The sequence below is a fragment of the Neomonachus schauinslandi genome, chromosome 4 (assembly GCF_002201575.2).
Source record: "Neomonachus schauinslandi chromosome 4, ASM220157v2, whole genome shotgun sequence".
Classification (NCBI taxonomy): Eukaryota; Metazoa; Chordata; class Mammalia; order Carnivora; family Phocidae; genus Neomonachus; species Neomonachus schauinslandi.
Window position 1 is genome coordinate 60695681 of NC_058406.1, and position 26031 is coordinate 60721711.

The 26031-nt window shown below is 38.6% G+C and overlaps 1 protein-coding gene across 1 annotated transcript in view; it reads right to left on the reverse strand.

Moving 5' to 3' along the window:
- Positions 1–26031, reverse strand: part of ERICH3 (glutamate rich 3) — a 78178-nt gene that overhangs the window by 35038 nt on the left and 17109 nt on the right. Inside the window, exons 6-9 of the mRNA XM_021678138.1 lie at positions 24164–24322; positions 19628–19846; positions 7129–7309; positions 78–264 (exon numbers count right to left, since the gene is read on the reverse strand). Of these exons, the coding sequence (XP_021533813.1) occupies positions 78–264; positions 7129–7309; positions 19628–19846; positions 24164–24322 (746 nt within the window). The remainder of the gene's footprint in view (positions 1–77; positions 265–7128; positions 7310–19627; positions 19847–24163; positions 24323–26031) is intronic.

A 26031-nucleotide genomic window follows, 5' to 3' on the forward strand; every position in this document is an offset into this window, starting at 1 on the left:
GAGAAATGCATCAGTAGAAGCATAAAGAGGAAAATGTAGCAAACGTGCCCTCTACCAAAGGACACTGGTTTCCATACTTGTAACAAGGAGATGATCTCTGCACGCACACAAACCCGAAGTAGCCTCGTTTGCCTCCAAGTCTGGAACCTTTCCGATGCTTATATTCACAGCAGGAGCTTAACCTGTTCACTTGCATCCCATTCAGAAAAAAGGTGAGACTGAAGGGGAAACCATGGTGCCTTTTGGAAACAAACTGAAAGGTCTCTGGAATTAAAAAAGTAAATGCATCAGTAAAAGCAACTGACTTTGGACTAATATGTTCAAAATCACATTTTTCTATTAGGTAAGTACCATATTATGCTCTAGATCACCTTTCCAACTTGAGGACAATTTTTAATCATAAAAACACATGCTATTATTTTTATTTACAATAAATACTCCAAGGCATTATAAAACTCTGATTTGTAATAAAATAATAACATTATATGAGCTCTTACTATGGCCAGGCATTATGTCTGATAATCTTGGGTGTGTTATTTCTCAACAAACACATGAAGTTTAGAGAATATTATTATCACTAGTTTCTATATGCAGAAATTAAAGTTCAAGGGAACTCAGTCATTTGTCCAAGATCATACAGTAAGTAGGGGAGTCAGTGTTGGGAGTCCCAATAGCTCTCTAGATTTCATCTTGCTATTTAGCTACTGATAAAGTATGTGGCAAGAGGCTACTGTGAGCTCAGTAATGCTTTTAAATAAATGTGTATTTTTAGCTATGACTTGAACCAGCCTAATACATATATGGATGAGGTAGAATTATTCCATCTCAAATCCATTCTCAGTTCTGCCTGGATTTGGGTCTCCTTCTTGTTCTCCTGCCCACCCAAAAGTCCACCAATAAATTAAGAACCGCTGCTTGGAGTTAATAATTTTTAATCATCCCAAGTCTTTTTATAATGCTCTTTGGAAAGGTCTCACCCTAGAGATCCCAAGTTCTAGGTCTAAGAAAACCCTATGTTCCAGAGCGACTCAGAAACCTGCTTTTCATGACAGTTCTAATGTCACTTCCTACAAAACAAGTCTCTCTGGACTCTTCCACTTGCACAAATGATGGAGTTGATCATTTCATCTCTCTGCTCTGTACACCTTCCTTGTTGTTGCTATTATTACAGTTGTTTAAAAATATGGCAATACCAGGACTTCTCAAACTTTAGTGTGCGTCAGAATACCCTGAAAGGTTTATTATAACACAGGTTGCTGGGCTTCACCCCAGAGTTTCTGATTCACTAGGACCTAAGAATTTGCATTTCTATTAAGTTGCCAGGTGATGCTTGAGCTTCTGGTCCAGGAACCTGACTTTGAGAACCCTGATGTAGATGTCTGCTGTCCTGCATGTTTGTGAAATCCATGAGAGATGGAACTGGTCTGACTCATTTTTGTTTCCCCAGGTCCCAGGACAATGGCATAGGAGGCCCCCAATAACTAACTAATAAATTATTATTTTAACCTATTTCATAGTCATCTAGAAATACTGTTTATACCACACTCTGCCCCTAAAAACTACCTAGATCAGTTGCAACTTGTACTAAAGAATAAAATTACTGGAAAGGTAATTCCATCATTTATACCTTAGTATTTGTGATGTAAAATTCAAACACACAAGGGAAGAGAAACTTGAAAAGTTAGCATCTGGGGAAACTAAGATACAACAGATTTAAAAATCCGCTTGTCTTAATGATATATGGACTCCTAAGTATTGACTAGAAAGTGAGTTTGACTGCTTTCTTTCCAGAAACTTGAATTGGACATTCACATCATATGATCTATTCTGCTGCGGCATCACATCCCCTAACTACCTGAGGTCCCAGCCCAGGAAGAAGGTGCGGCTAAGGAAATGCTGAGAACGGGCTCAGGAGGTGGACTTCTCGAGGTGACTGCCCTTCCATCGTGTAGCCATGTGGCTAGAGAGCGCATCCACCTATTATTCCATTCCTTTCTCTTTTTTTTCAAACTTAACTGAACAAGAATTGACACCCTCTGCTTTTCTTCCCTTGTTATTACTTTTTTAATTTTATATTTTAAAATTTAATGACACTTTCCAACCCTGACTTAATGGTTTCTGCATGGAATAATGGAAATAATATAGACCAGAGTTTAGAAGATTTGGGTCCTTGTCCTAGTTCTTCACTTATAAGTTGAGTGTCCCTTGGTGGGTCACTGGACTGTTGCACTTCAGAATTCTCATATAAAATGAGGATGGCCGTGGGAGGGGGTGAAGGAGTTGGGTGGAGGGAGCGATCCAGTTTACCCACTTCACTGAGTAGCCTCACAGATTATATAATGTACAGTGTTAGAAGGCATTCTACACTATTTGTAAAACGTGGTTATTCATTGTTGACTGGCAGTGGCTCGCACTGTTTTAGGCACTAAAGAGGAACTAAAATACTGAAAAAAAGATCAAATATGGTCTCCTGACTCAAGAAGTTATATAATTGAGCAGGAGAGACAAAAACAATATGCCAGATTTCTAGAGTGAGGTCCCCAAATCCTCTCCCCTTAAAATTTTGTCTCTAAAATTGGACCAAAAACTTAAACTGAACAGCAGTTCAAAAACTACTGAACTTTTCATAAGAACAGAGGGAACCCCTACCCCCTCCCCCTCCCCCACCAGCATTTCATCAGCAGAGTTCGAACAGGGGAGGGCAGGCCATAAATAACCAGCAGCTTCCCTGTCAGTGGGCGCTGACTTTGTCTGGAGCAGAAAACAAAAAAGCCTTGGCCAGTGGCATTACCAGTAATAAGTGGCAATCTTGGAGGCAAGCTAACATGGAAGTTCAGAGATCCTGCTAAGACTGTAGTTGAAATTAGGGCAAGCACCCAGGCTGGTGGGCTAGCCAGAAACTTAACAGGGAGATACAGGCCATAAGGCAATTATAGACACATTTGATAAGCTCTCCACACATCCCCGGCTGATGGGAAGTGGCATGGATTGGAGTAGGCCCAACCTATTCATACATCCCTGGCCCACCGGAAGCTTGCACCCACAAACAAAGAAAACCTGGTGGAAAATAAAAATTAAAGCAGACCTGAAAACTGCCTGAACTTTGGATGGACTCCTGAACCCATTACTTTGGGTTAAATATTGCCCTCTAAAAATCCATGACCACCCAGAACCTCAGAATGTGACCTTATCTGGAAATAGGGTCTCTGCAGATACAAGTAGTGAAGGATCAAGATGAAATCATCCTGGATAGTGTTTTGTCGAACAAATTCAATGACTGACGTACTTATAAAAAGAGGACAGGACACACACAGAGACACACAGGGAAGAATGACACATGAGGACAGAGGACGTAGAGCTGGGAGCCCTGGGCTACAAACCAGGGAATGCCATGAATTGCTGGGAATCACCAGAAGTTGAAAGAGACAAGGGAAGATTCTCCCCTAGAGCTATTAGATGGAGGATGGCCTGCTAATAATACCTGATTTTAGATGTCTGGCCTCCAGAGCTATGTGAGAATTAAATTTCTGTTGTTTTAAGCCACCAGTTTTGGGGATTTGTTACATTAGCCCCAGGAAAGGAATACACCCACACACAGATCCATGGTACAAGGTGGGGGCTGTACTTTATTCAAAGTCTTCTGACTTTGTACTGGGTCAAAGTCTTTGAACACAACCTCTGACAAATCACTAGAGATCAATAAACTATGAAAACACAGAGACAACCCAAGGAGGCCAGCCTAAAAAATAAAAAGAGATAAAATCTAAGCAGAGACACTACACTGGCTGTCTACCAAGGAGAGGGGGCATGGATTGCATGGATTTCAGAGAAGTTACTAAACAGACAACAACAAAAAGAGTGAGAACAATAACCTTCAAGAGGAAAAAGTCAGAATCCAGAATCCACAGTTGCTATAACACATGATCGAAAATGTCCAGTTTTCAACAACAAAAAATTCAAAAGACATGTATGTAAGAAGCAGAAAAGTGTGGGTCATATTCAGGGGGGAAAAAGCCATCAAATCCACTCCTAGGCATCTGCTCAAGAGAAATGACCAGATGTCTACACAAAAACTTGTATCTGTATATTCATCACAGCATGATTTATAATGGCCCCAAATTAGAAACAGCATAAATGTACATGTAGTGGATGGAATACATTCGGTGGTATCAGAAGAGGGCAACCATTGATAACGGCTGTGAATAGATGACTCTCAGAAACATCAGGCTAAGTGAAAGAAGCAAGACACAGATGCTGCCTATTGTGTGATTCCATTTATACGAAATGTCCAGAGAAGACGTAGATGTAGAGACTGGAAGCAGATCAGTGGCTGCCTGAGGCTGGCTACAGAGAGTGAGGATTCTTTGCCAATGAGCACAAGGGAACTTTCTGAAGTGACAGAGATTCTAAAACTGGTTTGTGCCAATGGCTGCACAACCCTATAAAACGCTTAAAAATCAGTGCATTGTACACTCACAATGGGTGAATTGTGGAATATAAATTACACCTCAATAAGCATATCTGTAAAAACTAAAAACTCAATATATATAACAAGTAAAAGAAAAATAAAAAACATTTACTCTAAGTCACAGTGTAATGCAATGCTTCGGGTTTCAGGGGAGATTCAGGGCCCCGGCCATGGAGAGAGGGATGAAACACAGCAGAAGTCGGCTGAGAAAGCCTCAGAGCCTCAATGTGAATCTTACGAGATGGATAAAATTTGAATTTAAAATCCTTTGTCCTATTGCAGACAAAGGAATAGCGCTCCAAAGGACAAGATAACAGCATGGGGGTGGGGAACCAGTGAAGCAGCTGGTTTGTGAGGGAGTAACGAGGAATGCACAAATCGGTACCTTTGTACCGATCAGGTTATGAAAATACAGGAAAAGGGGGCAGAAAAGGAAGGGATGATAAGAGGGTCAGAAAAAAGAAAAGTTACTTTGCTCTTTGTACCCACATGAACCCAGGAGGCCAAGGTTTGCCTTGTTTGAAAGGATGAACATGGTAAATAAAAATGCCCGTGAAGAACTGTACTCTTCACAAGTAGCAGAAATACTTGGTGACTTCATAGGTGTACATAATAAACAATCAATATGTGGCTTGATGTCTAAAATCAAACTGTAAGACATCAATGAGTTACTAGGGGAATATAAGATGCACTTGCCACATTCCTAAATAATTAATTTTATTGTTATTTCTCATCCAAAAGCAAGACAAATTAACGAATGCCACATTTTTAATTAGTTTACTGCTCCAAGCAGAACGTTAAACGCCTTTTTTTTTTTTTAAACAGAACTCTTCTAAAAACCTATTCACATTTCACTGAATCATGCACAGCTTTGATTTGTAAAACGGGCAGATTCTTTTCAGCCCAGCTAAATTGCTAAGATTGCTGAACCACAAGTCAACTCTGAGCCACCCAACTTTTCAATTTTCAACAATTACTTTGCTGGCAATCAAAGGGCAAGCTGAGACAAAATTATTATGTGGACAGGATTCAATTATTTAAGTCCCCATTCCATTCTGTTATTTAATTCTGTCCAATGACATAACAAAAGTCAGTCCCAGGATCAATAGGTATGCAAAACAACACTTAGTCAAGTAACACTCTCCCTTACTCTTTGGTTTTGCACTGTTACCACAGAGTATATGTGGTCTTCCTGAAAACATTCAGCTAGCGAAGACTTGTTCTTATTTTTGTATGTACCACGTTTTCCAGCAGGCGAATAGACGGGCACTGTCTTGAAGAAAGCGTGATCCAAGACCCAGGAAGAGTTTCATTCCGTTCATTCCAATTGTAGACTATAGCTAATTTCAGCAATTCTTCTATATTAACACTTGGAAGCTGCACTTTCAAAAATTAAGTGTATCTATCCCACTATCATTAGGGGTTTCCTACCTCTCATATTATGAAAATGTAGGAAACCCTTTGCCACTAAGAACAGCTAACTGAGCAAGGGTCCTGCACCTACTCAGAGGTCCATGATCTGCTCTTGACCAGGCCCCAAGCTGTGCGTGCGACCTTAGGAAGCCATCGTACCTCTGGACTTCTCTCATTTTCCTCATCTACAAAATGGCAGGAATGAACTCTCAAATGCTATGACAAAATGGCAAAGTAAATTACATTTCAGCCAGGTATATAAAATGGGGAAAAATAGTTTCTAGCATTATTTTTTATAAATAGGTTTTATAAATCTTTATCAAGTTAAAACATTCAAATGTTTACTCTTTCTTATGTTGGAAAGTTTTAAATATTTAATCCCTAAATCTGTCTAGTTTCTTTTTAAGTACTTAAAATTTTTAGAATTAACAGTCACTATTTTTGAGTGATGAGGGAAATCAGAAAAGCCAAAAGTAACAATTCCATTCTTGCCCCTAACTCCTAAGACTCCCTAAACTTGTATCAAGATTGCCCCAATATAAGTATTTCTTTTACTTAGTAAAAATGCAATTGTTTTCTAAACAGAGTTTCTTAAGCAAGGAAATAACAAATATAATCCTATAACAACTTGTCTTTTTAATTGCTATTCCACACAACTAAATATTGATGAAAACCACTTCAGTACAATATGTGAAACCCTATATTGGATATAAAAATTATCTTCTGCTAAGAAACATGGATTTATGATCAAATGAAAGCAGAAATGTACTAAAATCCATCTAGCCAAATTCCGCACCAAGTTATTTAGGTGTGATTCATCCTGAACTTTATTGGATTTGTGATTTTATCTCAACATTTTTCTAAAGAACAAATTGCCAATCTGGTATTTTTCCCTTAGAATAACGTATGATATAATTCACTATGGCACGCCAAATAGTTAACTTGTAATTTGGGGGACAGTTTATTCATGCAACATTTTAATGATCATATATCTCTATCCCAAAATTAATCTGTTACAGGGTTAAATCACTCCAAATTCTTTCTTCCACAATCTGCAAGAGTAATTGCTGCTTCGGTTTCAATCATGGAGCAGTAAATCTAGATTTACTTTGAGGCAGCTGGTTTATAAGTCCCTGGATACGCATAATTTCATAGAGTGATTGAAGTCATTTTGATATGATATCAATGATAGTTTATCTATAGCATCAACTTTAAGCAACTTAAAAAAATTCAAATTTTATATGTACCTTTTTCAAGTAGTTTGCCTTTGTAGACACAAAGGTTTTCCCCACCACAATGCTGTTGATAAACTTTTATTTCATCCCGAAAGTCTGGGTGATCATGAGACAGGTGCACAGTTTTCCCCAAATAGATCATTGTAATAGCTGCATTGCTATGTGGTGGTGTTTTATGAATCTTTCTTGAATCCTAGAATCAACAAAAGAAGGGGGCTTATTAATTAATTACCTTCTAATCAGAGAGAAATGATACTGTAATAGGAGGAGTAGAAAAGGCTCTTCCCTAGCAATAAAACCTTGATAAAATGTCAGTCTTCCTAGTGTACAAAAAGTCAAGCCAGTTACCAAAGAAATCTCTCTAACAATTATATGCATTTTGGCTTTGTATTTTTAATATAAATGCCAGGAATCTGGACAAAGTTTGTCACTTTTTATTTTACCTGTGTGTGATATTTTACATAGTATCAGTGACACTAAGAGGAAACCGCTCTTGGTTCTTTCAGCTGGTTCTCAGATAAAGATTCAAATCAAATTAATTAAATATTGGTGACATAATTTTGTTCTAATTTGATTGATTTTGTGATTTAGCAACTGTTTTTTGCAATTGAGTGCTTTATCTTTACACTTGAGCACTGACAATGTATCCTTCCCTGATCTTCTTCTATGTGAGAGGGGGATGGCACATGTTTGATTGATTCCTTCTAGGGTCACTCTGAGGATTAGAGATGTGTGTTACATGCCTAGGACTATCCATCTTTACAGGAAGCATTCATTCAATGAAGAACCAATATTATTAATATTATTTCTCATATCAAACAGTAAACTCAACAACAAGAGCAACAACAAAAACCCTGTTCTATGGTGTTCACACATTCATTTATAAAATAAACAATGAATTGAGGGGTGCCTGGGTGGCTCAGTTGGTTAAGCGACTGCCTTCGGCTCAGGTCATGATCCTGGAGTCCGGGGATCTAGTCCCGCATCGGGCTCCCTGCTCAGCAGGGAGTCTGCTTCTCCCTCTGACCCTCCCCCCTCTCATGTAGTCTCTCTTATTCTCGCTCTCTCAAATAAATAAATAAATAAATAAATCTTTAAAAAAATAAAAATAAAATAAAATAAACAATGAATTGATATGCCAGAGATGAAAAGAAATGTCCTCTGCCTGGCCTCCTCATTTATATTCTGAAGTATTTTCACAAGAGTGAATGAGCAAAGTGTTTATCTAACCTCTAAAAGGAAGAGGAGGAAAGAAGCAGGAAAAGGAAGACGAGGAGGCAGAGAAATAGTCACAGCTGGTTGAGAGACTTCCAAGAGAGCCCAGTAAGAATACTGTCGGCTCGAGAATTATAGAGAGGCCAGGCAATACTTCTAATCTACTTCACTTTTCTAAAAATCAATTTCCAAACTAAATGAAAAATGTGAAAAGACCAACTTTCAGTGAATTCAAAGCAATTATCTGCATTTGATTTCATTGAATTATGGGTGCCTTGGAAACATGCATTTTTATTTTTTTAAATAACAAAGCTGCAACAAAAATTTCTGAAGGAACTACTAAAATATTTCCATCTCCAAACCCGTCCCCTTCCACTTCAGAGGATTTTTTTTTTTTTTTTCCTCATTCAATTCCATTTCTCTGAAGCAAGAACCAGAGGAAGTAAATCTGATTAAATGAAATTCTGCAAACGACAGTCTGGAAAGTGTAAACGGGAAAGGAAGTCCAAGATTTAAAATTTAAGTAAATTGTCTTGCCTGTGGCAAACAGAGCTCCCAAATAGAGAGGTAATCAACAACAATAGTTCAGGGACGTCAGTAGCCATGAAGGTAAGTCAGCAACCTGGATAATTCTTTGCAGATCAGAAACATCTCCCTGAGTCACAGTTGAAAGCAAAGGGATGGTGGCAGGACTGGCACCAAGTTGGAAAATCATGCCATGTTTGCTGTTGCCTAGGCCGCTGTGCAGCTCGACATGCATTTGTTCAGTCCAGCACATAATCACCAGCCTACGGCAAATCCGGCTCCCAGCTCCCACTAGAACATTTAGTGATAGGATGGATTAAATAAGAGCGCCTCCTTTTTTGTTAAGCAATACTTTCCAAAGTGGCATGGATTCAGAGGTAGCCCTGTGAGCTTCTGGGAGATAAGCTCTATATAAATGCAAGGTAATAGTGAGATTAGGGTGGAGGAAAAGCCTGCCTCGTATGTACAAAATGAGGAAGGAGAAGTTGAAATGTTTAAAAGTAAAATAAAGGAAATGACAGCTCTTCACCTTTTCATTTACTCTTAATCATTTTCTTTTTTTTTTTTTCCTGCTAAAGTGTGTTCCTGACAGCAACATGTCTTTTCTCTTGGGTCTAGTTACTTCGTTCTTTTTAAAAATATTCCCCAATTATTGCCACCATGTAACCTTTTCTGGATTCTAACAGGAGGCCCGAGTGACAGCTCATGATTAAATACATGCACTAGGAAATGAACAATTGTTTCTTTCAGTTGACTAAATTGCCTCTATACTTACCATCTTCCAAGGTTACAAGGACCCAGAATGATGAAACTTTAGCAAGATTTCACAGCCCTTTCTGCCGTCCTCCAGCAAGTATCAAAACCTTCCATGAGAATTCAGTTCCATTTCAGGAACTGGAGCAGGGCCTCATGTCCATGCATGACTAAGGCTTATCTTTCTTACTTTCTGCACCACTTGCTTACGACTTTCCTTCTCATTTCTTTTCAGTTATCTCAAGCAAGTACAATCTGAGCTGACAAACAGTAAGCTGGTTGAGTGGCTAACTGGTCAGTTATTACATATTTGTAATATTTAGCATACAATTAATATACTAAATTTTCACTGAGATCTTTTATCTGTGCTCAGGCCTGAGTTGGGGGGGTGGATTTAAGAGACTATGAGGGTGTCAGAGGGCCTGTTCTTGCTGATAGCATTGGGCAGCAATTCCTTTTCATCCACTCAGCTAAGCCCTGATGAACTCCGGGCATCATGGAGTCTTACCTAGACCCCTGCAATAAATCTCTAGTTAGTAGGGCGGCCACAGAATTTGTCATCCAAACTGGGAGACATAGTGAAAGAGATAGTATTAATAATTATGCTAGAAGAAAAACCCCACAAATTTGAACTGTTCCAGGAAAGCTGGGACGCATAGGCACTCTACTAGCTGATCTCCCCACTTCTAGCCTGGTATCTCCCCAAATCTCCTTCCTCCTGCATATGAGAGTGAACTATTATCACTAAATAGATCATGTGACTCTCCTGCTGAAGGTCTTCCAACAATCCCCAATATCCATGGGATAAGGCTCAACCTTCCTCAAATAACAACAACAAAAAATGTCTTATATTTTCAACTCCTCCTATCTCTCAACTACTTGCAATTTCTTTTGATACGTTTAAAGGTCCAGCAGCTGCATAATCGGAGTGGCCCAAACCCTACCCACGTGTTTTCAATCTCCAGACCCATATAACTCTATAAATCACATGGCCTTGAAACTCTTCCGTTGTATTCCTCCCACTCTCACTAGATAGAGATGGTATCTTACTGGTCTTTACGCCCCCGGTGTCTTGCAGTGCTGACACCTAGCCAGGGCCTAATAAACACTGATCTGACTGGACACAGACATGGAACACGCAGGGATTCCACATTCTGCCCTCTGCTGAGACAACAGCGGCAGTAAGTGGACCCCGCCCTACATCAGAAGCTTTCTGCATTTATAGGAACTCGATAGGTACCACAACATGAAAACTGATTCATAGTGTCCTGTTGAACAACACCTTTGACAAAGATTGCTTAAAAGCCTGTATAGCATAATAAACATTAAATTAAATTTAAAAAAAAAAGAAACAAGGCAGAGGATCATAGGGCAAGAGAGGGAAAAATGAAACAAAATGAAACCAGAAAGGGAGACAAACCATAAGCGACTCTTGATCATAGGAAACAAACTAAGGGTTGCTGGGGGGGGGGGGGGGCGGGGGTGGAGGGCTGGGGTAACCAGGTGATGGACATTGGGGAGGGTATGTGTTGTAATGAGCTCTGATGGTATTATATAAGACTGATGAGTCACAGACCTGTACCCCGAAATAAATGATATATGTTAATTAATTGAATTTAAATTTTTAAAAAGGAAAAAAAAACCCACATAAATCATGGGAATAAAGGGCACAGCATAGGGAATATAGTCATATTGTAGTAGCATGGTATGGTGACAGACGGCGGCTAGACTTGTGGTGAGCACAGCATATTGTATAGAGAAGTTGGGTCACTATGTTGTACAGCTGAAACTAATGTAATATTGTGTGTCAATTATCCTCAAATAAAAAATTAATTATTTGGGGGGGAAAAAAAAAAGCCTGTATAAGGAGCATCAGGCAGTTGCCATATTGGCTCTGATTCAGGCCCCAGTGGGGAGAAAGTTCCGAAATGAGCCAGAGGAAGAGCGTGCCCGTGTTCCCTTCCTCAGGCTTCAGGAAGCCCCAGGTTGTAATAGAAACTTCTCACTATACTCAATTGGTTCCTCTCTTTCTCTTCTTTATCATGCTGGTTTTTCCTTGTTCTCTCCTACTCCCTCCTTTGCTTTTCCTATGCTTCCTCTTCTCACTCTCCTCTCACCCATTTTTCCTACCACTGTGTAACCCGTGTCTCATGCTTATTCCTGGTCTGTCCCCCAACACCCCCATCCTCCTGGAGGTATTGGAGCTCCAGGTTTTGAGGATGCTGAGTTGACACAGGAGCCTTCCCTTCTTCATCTCCTAATAGAATAAATTCAGTAAGTCTGCTCAGAGGTAGAAATTATCCAGCTGCATTGTGCTTGTGTTAAGAGGGACTGAAAAGCTTATGAGGTCTGCCCTTAAACTCCAACTGCTGCAGACCCCCAGAAGCATCTTTGGTTCTTTCTCTCGTCTATTGTTTAATTCTGCAACACCAGCTGCTAAGATATTTTGACTGTCGAATTGACATTTAAACCATTTTTCAAGTCCTTTCTAGTAATGTAGTTACCAAACCGCAATGTTAATTTTAAGCAAAAACACTGTTGAATGGAAAGGGCCTGAAATAAATCAAGCCTATATGAGATATGTTGAATTACCCTATATTAAAATCATGCTGATGCTTTCCTTTTTCATTCTCAAATCTGAGTCTACTGGTGAGGAAAACCAAGAGTAAAAAATACCGAGATAATACATTGACTAAGATGGAAATTTTTAAAAAATATTTTAAAAATAAAGTCAAACAAAAGAAATATGCAATCTCTCTGGCAAAACTAACATTTGTTAGGCTCTATTTGTTGTTGAAGAAAAGGGGTCTATGTCTGAAAGGCATAATTTATTTCCATAATATTTACATAAATTAAATAGTATAATTAAGAGTTTAATTTTTTGCATGGATAACAAAGTAATACCTGTTTATGAACACAGTACTAATAAACACTTGATTAAATGTAAGTAAAATCAAATGCCTGCCCTCAACAAGCTTCATAATCTAGGAGTAGAAGTAACAAATAATAAAAGTAGATGAGTATTGATACTAAGCAGAACAGAGTAAGGGGCATAAGAAAAGTAAGAAGATCCTTTTGAAGAGAGGAAGAGAAGGGACCCTATTATGATGTACAGAAATCACTACAGAACATAAAGCCTCTGACGGAGGCTGGGAAAGGCGGGTTTGATAGCATCCTTCTATCTCAGGTGCTCACAAGCAATTCACAGAGAAAGAGCATCTCTGCATTGAGGAAACACCTGACTGACTGTGATTAATATCTGCAAAGATTTGAGAGAAACAGGCTCATAGATAACTTCCATATAATTTGGGTTTGAGGATTATGAATGCAGGCTCTAAGTGTTGGTCTACTGAGTGTGTATACTTAGCCTGTCACTAACTAGTTCTGTGACCTTGGCCAGCTTATTTAACCTTACTTGCCTCAGTTTCCTCATCTTTAATATGGAGACATTATTTTATCTCTTTCCTGAGTTTATTGTGTGTATTAATGAGAGAATGTATGTAAAACACTGAGCAAAACTCCCAGCACGTGCTGAAGGTCCACTAAATAGAAGGTAGAAGCATTGTTGTTAACAGTGAATATAAGCATTTTATTATATTAAAAGCCAACAAAAGCAATTGAATAAGTATATAGATGATTTAAAAGTGAGTGAATATCCTGCCAAAAGTAATAATAGAAAAAAGCACAGATCAGAGATGGGGAAGTGGTGAACCAACCAGCTAAGGGTCCAGGGAGTAGTTGTTTGGCTTGGATGGGAGCAGAAAGCTGGAAAGGACTCAGTATCTGAAAGTACTTGGATGCCAGTGTCTAAGCATGTCTTTGTATTCTGACGTTTTGACATCTGGGGCCTTACTGACCCTGGGGAGACTACCCCTCCCAAGACTAACCAGTTCCTAGAGATGGTAAATGATTTGCCCGGGAGAGTGCTTTTCATGGACAAACTAACCAATGGAGAGCTCACATCCACCCTCCTGCTACCTCTGCTATCTGGCTCTTAAACTCTGGGCCAGTGTTCCCCTGCCCTAAGCACCCCTGGAACAAGCAGCAGACAACTCAAGGGACAGCCTCCACACCCCAAAACCTGCCAAAATTATTCATACTATTCAATCCTAAACCTGCTTACCCTGTCTTTCCTGTGGCTTCTCTCAGAAACCACAACAAAAGCTCTTGCCCATGTTTCCCTCCCACTTCCCTGGTCTCCTGGCCAATCCTGGTGCTGCCTGTGTGGCCCCATGTGACACATGTGATGGATAACTTTATCTCTCAACTTAGCTGGGCCACAATGCCCAGATGTGGTCAAACATTATTCTGGATAGAACCCTAATATACATGGCATGTCCCTCCTTCTGGGAATTGTAAGTGACAAACTGTCTTCAATGGTAATCATCTCTTGACCTATAGGTCTTGACACATCTGAATAATAATAAAACCTACATTTTAAAAGAACCAGGCAGAAGAATATACCTGCTTTCATTAGGAAAGAAGCTGGTGAAGGTCTTAAGCAGGGGAGGAGCATGTTGGGAGCTATTTTCTCAAGCTTCATTTAATTTCATTACATAGAATCTGTCAATACTGAGATGGACTTTGCTTGCTCTTGTTTCCGCTTTCTGCCTTTGACCCTCTGCACCCTGATTCTATCTGCTAACTTCCTACTCGTCTTTCAAAGCCCATTTCAAATGCCACCTTCTCTCCGAAGCACTCTTCAATCTCCTCAAAGCTAGCATTTCCTTCCTCTGAGTTCTCATCATGCTTTATTTATACCACTATGATTGTACTCATCACAATGTGTCATGGTTAATTGCAGATATTTCTGACTCCCCGGCTAAACTGCAGTCCTCCTGAGAATAAGGATTTGGCTTTACTCATCTTGGTAACCTCAGCACCTAGCCCAGTGCTTGTCATAATCAATAAAAGCTACATTGAGCTATTTTTTTATTTAAAGGCAGAACGTAAGTCCATAGATGACTGCAACAGCCCTGTGAAGAGTTAAGTAGCAAGCCTCTGACCCGGGGCTATAGCACTGAGAACGGAAAAGGATTATCAGACACAGGAGCCCTTGTCCAGGTGCTAGAGCTCTGCAGTCTGAGACAGCAACCACTTACCCCATTTGGCTGTGGGGCATTTGAAAGGGGCTCATCGGAATGAGATGTGCCATAAATATAAAATGCTTACTGAATTTCAAAGACGTAGTACGAAAAAAATTGTATGATACTCATTAAAACTCATACTGATTACATGTTGAAATGACATTATGTTGAATATACTTGATTAAACAAAGTATGTTAATAAAATTACTTTCACATGTTTCTTTTTACATTTTTTAGTGTAGTTCTTAGAAAATTAAAGTTGCATATGTGGCTTGCATTACATTTCTATTGGACATCTCTGGAAGACTTAGCAATTAACTGATGTGTGATGCAGACAGAAGGAAGCCTAGGTTTTGAGCCTAGATTTTGAGATTTTATTGGGGAAAAGGTCGTGCTTTATGAGATACAAGGCAACTGAATGGAGAAGCTGGCTTAACCATGTCAAATTTGAGGGGCAGTAGAACCTACCAATCAGGCACCAGTAATTGCACAGGGCTCATGGGAGGTCTAAGAGGGGAGGGGAGGGGGCCTTGACCAGATAGAGAGAAAGCCCAGACTAGTTCATGCCTGGAGAAGCTCCATTACACAAAACACGTAAAAAATAAAAATCAACTTTGTTTTGTTTTTTTAAATTAATAACCATAATGATTAAGTAGGCTCTTACTTGAAAGCCTGTATTTTCACATTTATAAACACTGTTACGGGGCCATTTCCATTTTAATAGGCTGCTGTACAGAGTAGGTGACCAGCAATACAGTATGAGGACATGAAAATCTGGAGATGTGGAGGTAAACCTCAGAGCAAAATCTAACTAGTCTCGTGGATTCTGTAAAAGCAGTATAAAAGCTCTGCTGGTCTTACAGCGAAAGGAAACAAAGCAACAGGGCATAGTAGCAACTTGCTGGGCTGTAAGATCTACCACACCTTGTCATTTGGCTCCATGGATCATCTCCTAGAGACACAGAACACAGAAGGCAGGGACTGTGCTCTGCACATTCCTAGAGGAACAGGTGGTGGGTCACCAGCAAGCCATATCTCTTTGCCTTTTCCCTCCTCTTTTTATTTTCCTTCTAAGAGTATTTGGAGGATGTTTTGAGGATGGCAGACATAAAATGAGTGAATTTAATGTGTAAGTTACATGCTACATAAATACATTTAAAGGCTAAAGTTTAAACTCAAAGATATTAAAAGGCTGAATGTAAAAGGAATATATATTCTTTGCTAATATAAAGAAAATTAGTACTGTGAGACAAAGGAGATTTCAAGGCCAAAAGTAATGTGATTAAGAGGATCATTTTTTAAATCATAAAGAATCACCTCACCAGTAAGATAGAGTAATCCTAAAGCTGAGAGCATACAACCAGGTAGTCTCAACATTTACAAAGTAGAATTTGACATAATTACAAGGAGAAATGGACAGATCTACGATTACAGAGAATGAATTATCTCTAGAACTCAGGAACTGAGAAAGCAGATAAACAAGAATGCTAAGCATATAAAAACAGGAATGACATAATTAACTTCTTATCTATTGGGCATTTGTAGAACTCTACTCCCAACAGTAAGAGACTCATTTTCTTTACAAAAACCGAACATATATTAGCCCACAAAGAAGTCTCCACAAATACCAAAGAGTCAAAATCCTACAGAGCAAGATGCTTTTGAAAAGTAACATTTAGTGAACACAAAGGAAGTTCTTAGAATTTAAAAAAGGCACCAGAAGAAAAAACTCAGAATGTGTGGAAGATAAAACTGAAGAAATCTCCAGCAAGTAGAACAAAAAGACAAAGAAATAGAAAATAGGAGAGAAAAAGATAAGGATATTAGAGCATTAGTGTAGTAGTTCTATCATTCCCCAAATAGAGAGAATAGAAGTTTGGAAATGGAAACAAAACAAAAGACCAGCTCAGGCTGAAACCTCGTGACTCAGAAAGACAGACGTGCTAAGGTCTGTCGAAGCCAGGATGCCAGCTGACACCAACCCATGTTGCTAACCTCGGTGCAGAATGTTCAGGCGAAGCTGGCTCCCGTGCCTATCTGTGCTTCCCTTGTCATGACCACAGACTGGAGAAGTCACTTCTCTCCTCTGTGCCCAGCTACAGAAGCCCATTCCCCTGACCAGATTCCTGCTGGGCATCCGGTGGCCACACACTGGTCCACACTAGGACCTGAATAGATGCCCTGACCCTGGTGAGCCCCATTTTCCTAGGAAACACTCATGACTTTCCCTCTCCGACTTCTCCAGAAAAGGCTCTTAAAACTGTCAAGGAACCAGACTCAGACTCGGAGGTTCCATTTCAGCTTATTACTCCTGTAAATATTGTTCTTTCATTACAATGCTAGATTTGAGCTTATGTCTGAAGTTTTGTGTATATAAATGATAGAGCTTCAAAGAAAAACAGGTCTCAGTTAACATAGAAGTCAGTAGGATGGTTGCTCTGGGAAGAAGTAAGAGATGTGATGGGGCAGGAAATGGGGGCTCAGGCTATGCAGCAGGGCTCGACTTTGTTAAGAAATAATGATGTGTACATGGCTGTTTGCTTGATTACTGTTACTTAACTTGCACATATAGATTTTTTTAAAGATTTTATTTATTTATTTGAGAGAGAAAGAGCACGAGCAGGGGGAGCGGCAGAGGGAGAAGGAGAAGCAGGCTCCCTGTGAGCAGGAAGCCCGATGCAGGGCTCGATCCCAGGACCCTGAGATCATGACCTGAACCAAAGGCAGACGCTTACCTGACTGAGCCACCCAGGGGCCCTGCACATATAGATTTAATATGTTTTTATGGTTTAGGAGATATTTAAATCTTTTTTTAAAAAAACGTATGACTAGGTACAGTTTATCCCAGTAATACACTTTAACATCCGAAAATCTAATGCTGCCAGCATGTGAATATGATGAGGAACTCACTGTTTCCACTACGCAGAGGCCACATCCTTCAAGAGCACGTGTTTGCTGGCTTAGTGGAGGGAGAACACCACCAGCATTCATAGTTCAGAAGTAAGTTAGCAGATGGGGTAGATTTTATTATTGCTCCAAATATTCACTGCCCCACTCTGTGAAAGGATGATACTTCCTACTGCATTGCCGTCATGCTTTGGCAATGGAATTCAAGTATACGTGACATGTTTCACACTGAGTGGAATCTTAGAAACATTCCGTGGTTCTGTTGTCCATGAGGGCAGCATGCCCCAGACAGGGTCTGTCCCTCCAGTCTGGGTCCCTGAATTGCAGCAGACCAACACAAGATGATAATGGGACCAAGCAATAAGCCTTGCTCTTCCCTTGTGCGGCCATCACTGAAGTGCCAGTGGCCAAAATGAAGCTCAATCCCTTTGTGACTTCTGACCAGAGCAAGAACCGTAAACGGCATTTCAGTGCACCTTCCCACATCGTAGGAAGATCACGTCTTCCCCTCTTTCCAGAGAGCTGAGATAGAAGTACAGCATTGGACTCATGCCTGTCTGAAAAGGGGGTGAAGTACAGGTTGTGGGAGGACCAAACTGGCACAGTTGTCCAGGTTGACAGGGAGAACAGGCCATCTACACTGAAGGAGTGCCGCGAGAGAAGGCGGACGACACAACCGTCCACGTGGTCATTCAGCCTCACAAGGTGGTCATCACTGGACTGAAATTGGACAAAGACCACAAAAAGATTCTTGAACGGAAAGCCAAATCTCGCGGAGCACCAAAGGAAAGAGGACAAATAGAAGGACGAGACGATTGAGGAGATGCAGGAATAAAGTAATCTTATATACAATTTTAAATGAAAACTGTTAAAAAGAAAGAAACCTTTGTCATTGTAAGCTGAGTTGCCCGGGGTGGTTTGTTAGATGAAGCTACAGTCCACCACACCTCAGAGAACTTCGCAGTAAGAGAAGAGTAGACGACTCCAAGGCTACAGCCTGTGAAGAGAGGATCCCGTCACTCTGTGCAAAGCCTGGGGATGCTGACAGACAGCGATGAATTTTACAGGGAGGAGGAAAATCCAAATCAGAGAGAATGATGGGCAGTGGAAAAAGATACAATCGAGGACACAGGGTGGAAGTGGGCCTCAGACACCAGGGATGCAATGTTTTGTCCAAAACCGTAACCATGGAAGAAAACTGGGGAACATGGAATTGAAAGGAGACAATCTGAGCAAGCGCATGCAAGACAGGTCCAGTGTTTTGAGGCCCTTGATGAGGATAGCTGCCGGGTCGGAGTGAGGCGGGTTTACAAGAGCCAGCATGCAGTCCGCCTGCCGGCCAGCACTGATTCTCAACCAGTGAAATGCAGACCTCCAATCCGCTAATAACCACAGAAGTTATACCTAATTACCATTAGTTGTATATTTACACAGTAAAAGCTAAGAGATCTGCCTTCATACCAGCCTGTATCTATATAAAGTCTAACTGGCCGTAGGACTATTTTCTTCAGCATTTTGAGAAAATGAGTACAACCAGCTACAATATTTTCAAAGAACATTGAAAGAAAATATTTTCTAAATATTATACAGTAATTTTCCAAAAATCATTAAAAGGAAGCTTTGATAAGATATTTTATATGGCATATTATGCTTGGGGGTATACTTAAGTTCCTGAATTTTCACAAATTAAATGTTAAAATACTTCTGACAACATGTGATTTAATGGGCAAACTGAAGGAAATAAATAATTTAGAAATGGGCAAAGTACAAACTAAATTTGACCACAAGATTTAGTGGACTTTTTAAATTAATTGTGCTAAATTAGTTACTGAATGGAGCTACTCAAGTATTTGATTTCAGATTCATCCAAGCTTACAATTACATTTATGAAATTATTATATTTATTTTTACAAGGCATTTTGCATTTGATTTCACTAGATTCATTTGTATCTCACATCTAGAAATTTAATAGCGCAATGTAATCTATGCTAAATTAATAAAAGAAAACTTGATTCCATATTCACCCTGGTAAAGAGAGGATCTAAGCCATCTGGAGCAGTGGTTGGACGAAATCTTCTCCTTCTCCATGACTCAAGTCTATTTTCCCTTATGATTCTTCCACTGGGGGGAGGAGGTGCAGGAGGAATAGGCATCATGTAATTGTTAATGTTTGGAAGTTGATAGCGATTCACTCCCTGTGAATTGTCCATGGAGTTCTTGAACTTCATCACTGCCTTCTTGCCCTGTAATCACATTTCACAACATAACAGCCAGTAAAACAGAAGTAGTCACCAATGTAACCCAAAATTAAAGACAAGACTGCATGATTTACATTGCACATAAATACAACTGACATTAATAGGCGAACTCAAACACTTCATTTTTTTAATTGAAAAATGGCATTTTGTAGTATCCATAGCAAGTTAAATTTTCGTGACTTTCTAACCTTATTGAAGTATACTTTTATGACAAATACACAGTGATGGCATTTTTATAGTACTTTGGGATTTTTCCTCAATAACCCATTAAATCTATGGGGACCCAGTACAATTAAACAATTTAAAGTCAAGGAGTTGGAAGTATTGTACTTTGAGGCAGGGTTGGATAGCCCATTTAACAATGGAGTATTAGTACTTTTTCCACATTGATTTCATCCATGCAGGGGTTATAATATTCCTTGATAATATAATATCACGGAACCAAATGCAGATTCTGACCCAAAGATTATTTTTTCCTACAAATTCAACTTGTAGGAATAAATCCTACCAAGATAACTGCACAATATGTTGATGTAAATGTGTAAAAGGATACACACACACACACCCCCCCCCCCAAATTCAGTTGAGCCATCAAGTCCATCAATAGGAGAATATTTAACTAAATTTTTTTGTGTGTTTGTAATAGATTCTCATCAGGCTTCAAAGAGAATAGTATGAATCTATTCATCCTGACATAAAAAGGTCCATGAGATGTGATCACAATTTCTTTTAAATAAATTTGTATGTGGATTTTGATAAAATCAGGGATGACTGGAAGACTTTAAACTAAGGGTTGCCTTTGGGGATTTGGATTATTGGGAGATATCATTTTCCATCTTACATATCTTTGTATTATTTGAAAAACTGTATCTCTGTATTAATCAAAAATAGAAAAGCACCAAAGGTGTAATCAATAATCACATCACATTTTTCAAATATATTTGAGTCTTTGAATTTTCATAAATTGGTCTTTTTGTGCATCTGAGGTAGTTTTCCAAACTTTAAGGCATCTTTAATCACTTTATCCATTTACCCACTTTTACCAATTTATTTGGTATGGTTTTTTCAGCCAGTTTATTCTTTGAGATGCTTAAATATAGTGAAAAGTTATTGTTAAGAAAGGAGAGTCTTTCTCCAAACATTTCTCACTGCTAAGTAAGTAAAAGCAGGATAAATAAAGGCACGTATAGGCCATATTTTGATTGCAAACATTTATGTGAACAGAAAGGGATTTAAATAGATATTCACCAATGAATTTAGAATTGTTAAAATAGGTGATATTGCAGGTGCTATTTATGTTCTCATTTTTCTTTTCTCACATTTTCCAATTTTTCTGTGATGGTGTGCATTGATACTGTAATAACAAATATAAACTAAGTGAAAATAATAAGAACAATAAAATCAATGAATCCAGAACTTTGGGACTTGGAGATTTTTTAAATTATTACTTCTAAGTAGTTATCGGTCAATTGTATGCCTTACTTGGAAATGGTTTAATAAATTTTTAAAAAATTAACATGCCATTCCTTACCTTGCTTTTTTTAGTCCACAGTGTCTTAGACATCTTTCCATGCTGGTAAAAATAAGTTTACCTTTTTTTTTTTTAAACATACTTTCATAAACTATGTTTTTAAACAACATCCTATTAAATTGTTAGGTGTCTTAAATTGTTCACTATTACGAATATTATAATACTGAGTACCCTTGAATCTCTTTCTTTTCACATATGTGTATATTCCTAAAATAAATTCCTATATATAAAAATGCTTGAGCATGTTCATTCAAAATATTGAGAGATATTCCCACATTGCCTTCACAAACAGATATGGTAATTTCTATACTTATCAATAGTGTATGAGAAACTCTCATTGTAAGGATAATCATTTTTAATTAAGTCACAATTTTTACCATTATAAATTGTGAATTTTACCACAATTTAAGTCGCATCTTAACCACCCTGTTTTTGACCAAATTGCTTTTGCCTAAACTGAAGACTTTCACTCCTGATACTTAGAAACTTGCTTATGTCTGTTGTCCCTTCCAACAGTTCCCACATGCATAACTTTTACTTTTTAAGAAAGCAGTAGGAATTTAGTGGGTACTCACTACATACTCAGCAATCATGAAGGCTACTATTCTTTAGAAATTTTTTGTCTGGTTTTATATTAAATCATCTTCGTCATCAATGCCATGGAAAAATTACATGTCTTCTGGCAGTACAGTTTGCCTATGTACATTACAGTATAAGCTCCAATAAATTAGAGACTTTTGTCTGCCTTGATAATTGATGTATCACTAATGCCTAAAGCAGAACCTAGTCCATAGTAAGTGCCCAATAAATATTTACTGAATGAAAAGTGTAAGTTTAGCTAGTTTAAATCAACATGGAATTGATCTAAATCTTGTCAGCCTAAGTAAGCTACTATTAAGTGCTTATCCCTCAATCACTCATACCCCAAAACTTGAGAATAGGAAAATAAAAGGCCCTATGCAGATTTAACTAATAAATCCACCCAATGGCTCAGAGCAGAATGGGAAAATCAGCTAAAGGGGGGAAAAAAAAATCCCTCCCTAGCCAGCAGAACTTGAATATTACTTGATTAGTAGTATTTACATATCTAATAGGAAAAAGTATCTATCAAAGTATAGGAGCTTAGATAAAATAATAAAATCACCTTGGCAAATGTGGAACGTACCCATCCAAGCACTATCTAGGGGAGAGAAAATCCCACCCATTGGACTTTAAATATTTCCAATCCTAATGGCAAAGTTACCCCTGGAAGATACAGGGATTTAGCCAAAGACCTTTGAGTTTTCTGGTACCTTTGGCAAGACCATTCCTAAGATGAGATAGGTACATCAAGCCATTTAAACCTGATTCCATTCCCCTATATACCCCCATTCTGATTCTATGCTCACTAGGCAACCTTCTCATTGTGATCTGGCTTCTCATGGAGGTCTGTTTATAGGGGGATAATGGACTGCTTCTACAGCTTTGATTATTTGATATCTGGTGAATTAATGGCCCCTGATTATGATTTGGCTGCTGATTTTGGTTTACTATAAGGAGATAAATGAGCTTGTTCTGTGTTATTCTTGTTAACTTGAGACAATCTCTCAGGACCTGTCTGTTCCTGGACACTAGCTGAAACAGGAAATCTCTAGGCTTTCAATGTGGACACCAGATCCTAAAGTGTCAGCCTAATTGACTTATGACCCCACAAGCTTCTGCCTAGACTTAAGTACTATTCCCTAGACAAAGCTCTACCACTCTTGGTTTAATTTTTCCTGTTTCTAGGAAAGTACTATTAAATTAACTAAAATAAGGTTTGTGGAAAGTGCTTCATAAGCTGAAAAGCATATTAAATGGATACAATATTAGTTATTATTTTTAGAGTTATATTATACTTTTATTATGAAACACAATCATTTGTTTATCTGGATTAATTTCTTAGTATCAAGGTTATCTGTCAGTTCTAGACAGAAATATCTTAATTTCAAAAAAAAGAAAAAATATCTTAATTTCTATGTCTTATTTTTCTAATAAGAAATGGAACGAAATTCATCCATTTGAACACAATGACAATTGTTCTCATGACACAGGCTCTTTCTTAAGCTGGCAAATGTTTCTTCTTCATATTAGAAATACAAACGATGCCCTCCCTAATTACTGAATGTCTTAATTATTCATCCCTGTTTGAGTAACTTGTAATTTTACGTTTACCATGTTTCCCTCCAGTACTCTGTTAAAATAAAATTACCAGAGACATAACCTTGAAAAGGAAGCAAAGTCAAGCTCCTATGTGGATTAATTCACCATTTTTTAAAGAGGGACATTCTTTTTCTTCTATATCCAACCTTCTCCAGAGTCAAACTTGAAGCAATTTCATACACTGATGGTAAAGTAAGTCGGCATGCAAATGCAAGCCTATTCTTGGAAAGTTTCACTTTCTAGGTTTCATGCATTTAAAATTTAGAATCAGTCAACACTGGGTCTATTCTGATAGAAGTCATATCTGGCTACAAGAAGTTTCTCTTTGTTTTTCATACAATCGTTCAGATTAATGAAAGATAACCTTATATTATTACAAATCTATTCCTTACTCATTTTGCTTAATAGCACAGAAATTATAGGCCTTCCAGTTAAAGATATAATTAAACAGAAGTACACAGTAAATGCTTAATAAGTGCACAATATAAATTTCACTGAGTAGATTAATTGAATTTTCCATCTTAAAACCTGTGATAATCTAATACTCTAATGAAGAATAAAAAGAGATTTCTTGAAGCAGTAACATTTACCCCAATGGGAAATGGAGCTTCATTTTCCAGCAATGAGGTTTTCGATCTGGACCCCGAAGTTATCTTTGGAACAGTTCCTACTGCAGGATTACCGGGAAGAGGCTTTAATCGAATTGGAGGCTGCATATTTCCTGGGGCAGTGTATGGCCGAGGGGCTGTCTAGACAATTAAGGAAAAAAATTCCATTTAAATTAGTATCTTGACATGTTTCCAGAACCAATTAATAACCCAACAAATTGCTTAGAGTAATTAATGGTGCCTTTTTACTGAACAGATTAAACTTTAATTATATCCTTCCATTATACATAGCCTTATGACCCAAAGTATTTGTTAAAACATATGGCATGGAAGTCCTCTACATAACTAAATGCCACAATTATAGAGTATTCTAGACAAAGGAGATGTTCTCTGTTAGGGTCCTGTATTTTATTCATTTTGTAAACTTGCTGACAATGCCTAATTTATTCAGTGCATAAAATGGCTTTGCGCAATCAAATGTTACCTTGAATAATGTTCCTATTTTAGAGATCTAAAGGAGTATGATTGGAATGGACTCGTTTCCGTTTAAATGTTTTCAACATAAACTACTGTAAGTCCTTTACATCTCCAGAATGGTGCTGAAGTAAAAGCAGACGATACGATTCAAAAAGAGGAAAGGCGATGCTTAACTATAATATATTACCATTCATTCAACTTCTCCCTTGAAATACCAGGAAAGTAAAAATGAAAAACAGTAACTGGCAATTAGAAAACCCTGTGTGAAAATGAAGATGTTTTCCAGACTGGATATTTTCCATTTGCTCCTCTTCTCTGCCTTCTCTGCCCTGCTCTGCCATCTGGGAGTCATTTCTTTATGGACTACACCTACTATCTCTGGATTCCAGTTGGACTTGGCCAACGAAAGGCACTGGCAGGAGATCAGAAGACAAGAGGCAAGGGTCTTAATTCTCCTGAACCCTTCCCACCAAGGTTGTGATGGGCCAGGTGGGTCCCTCTACCCGAGTCCACAACTCCTGTCAGGCAGCCCTCTCCTAGCTTGTAAGGACTGCCTGCTGGTGCTGGTACCCAGTCCTTCCCTCCCTCTCTCTGGCTTAGGTGCTGTGCTTCCCAGGTGCTGACCCCAGCATGCTTAATCCCCAGTTGGTTTTCCTTAACCCTGAAGGCTTCTTTGTAAATAGTTTCTTTATTAAACTCTTCCTAATTACCCTATTTGTGTGAGCCATCTGTTTCCTGCTGAGACCCTGACTGGTGCATTTTCTAATCAAGAATGTACTGCAGAGAATACCAAAAGTACCAGTACGGATTAGAAATGCTGTTTGTGGCACTGACAGAACACTGTAAGTTTAGTATAAAGATCAGCAATGATTCAAAAAGAAAAAAACAAAAACAAAAACAAAAAACCAAGGCTTTTGGCCCTGTTGTTCTATTACAAGAAAAAGTTGGAAACCTGTTAAGAATAATACATATATATTTGGGTAAGAGGGTTTGAAGTCTGGCATGTAAATGACTCATGAATAAGGCTTAATGCACTGACTCAAGCACAGTGAACAACAAATATTCAACTCTGGAAAAGTGTTGTGTAAATCCATAAAAAAACGATGATAGGGCAGCTCCTACCACCAAAAACTGGTCTGAGTGCCATCTTGACAAGCATGTCATATGTTGCCAAATGTCTGATTTTGTTAAGTCAACATTCATTGGATTCCAACTATAGGCAGTATGAGAAAATTGAAAAGTAATTTTTAACATCTAATGGCAATACACGACAGTTAATGCCAAATAAACTACGCAGATACTGCCAAACAGACAATAACAAAAATAACAGAATATCTAAGACCTAATAGAACTTAGAACTAAATGTTATTTGG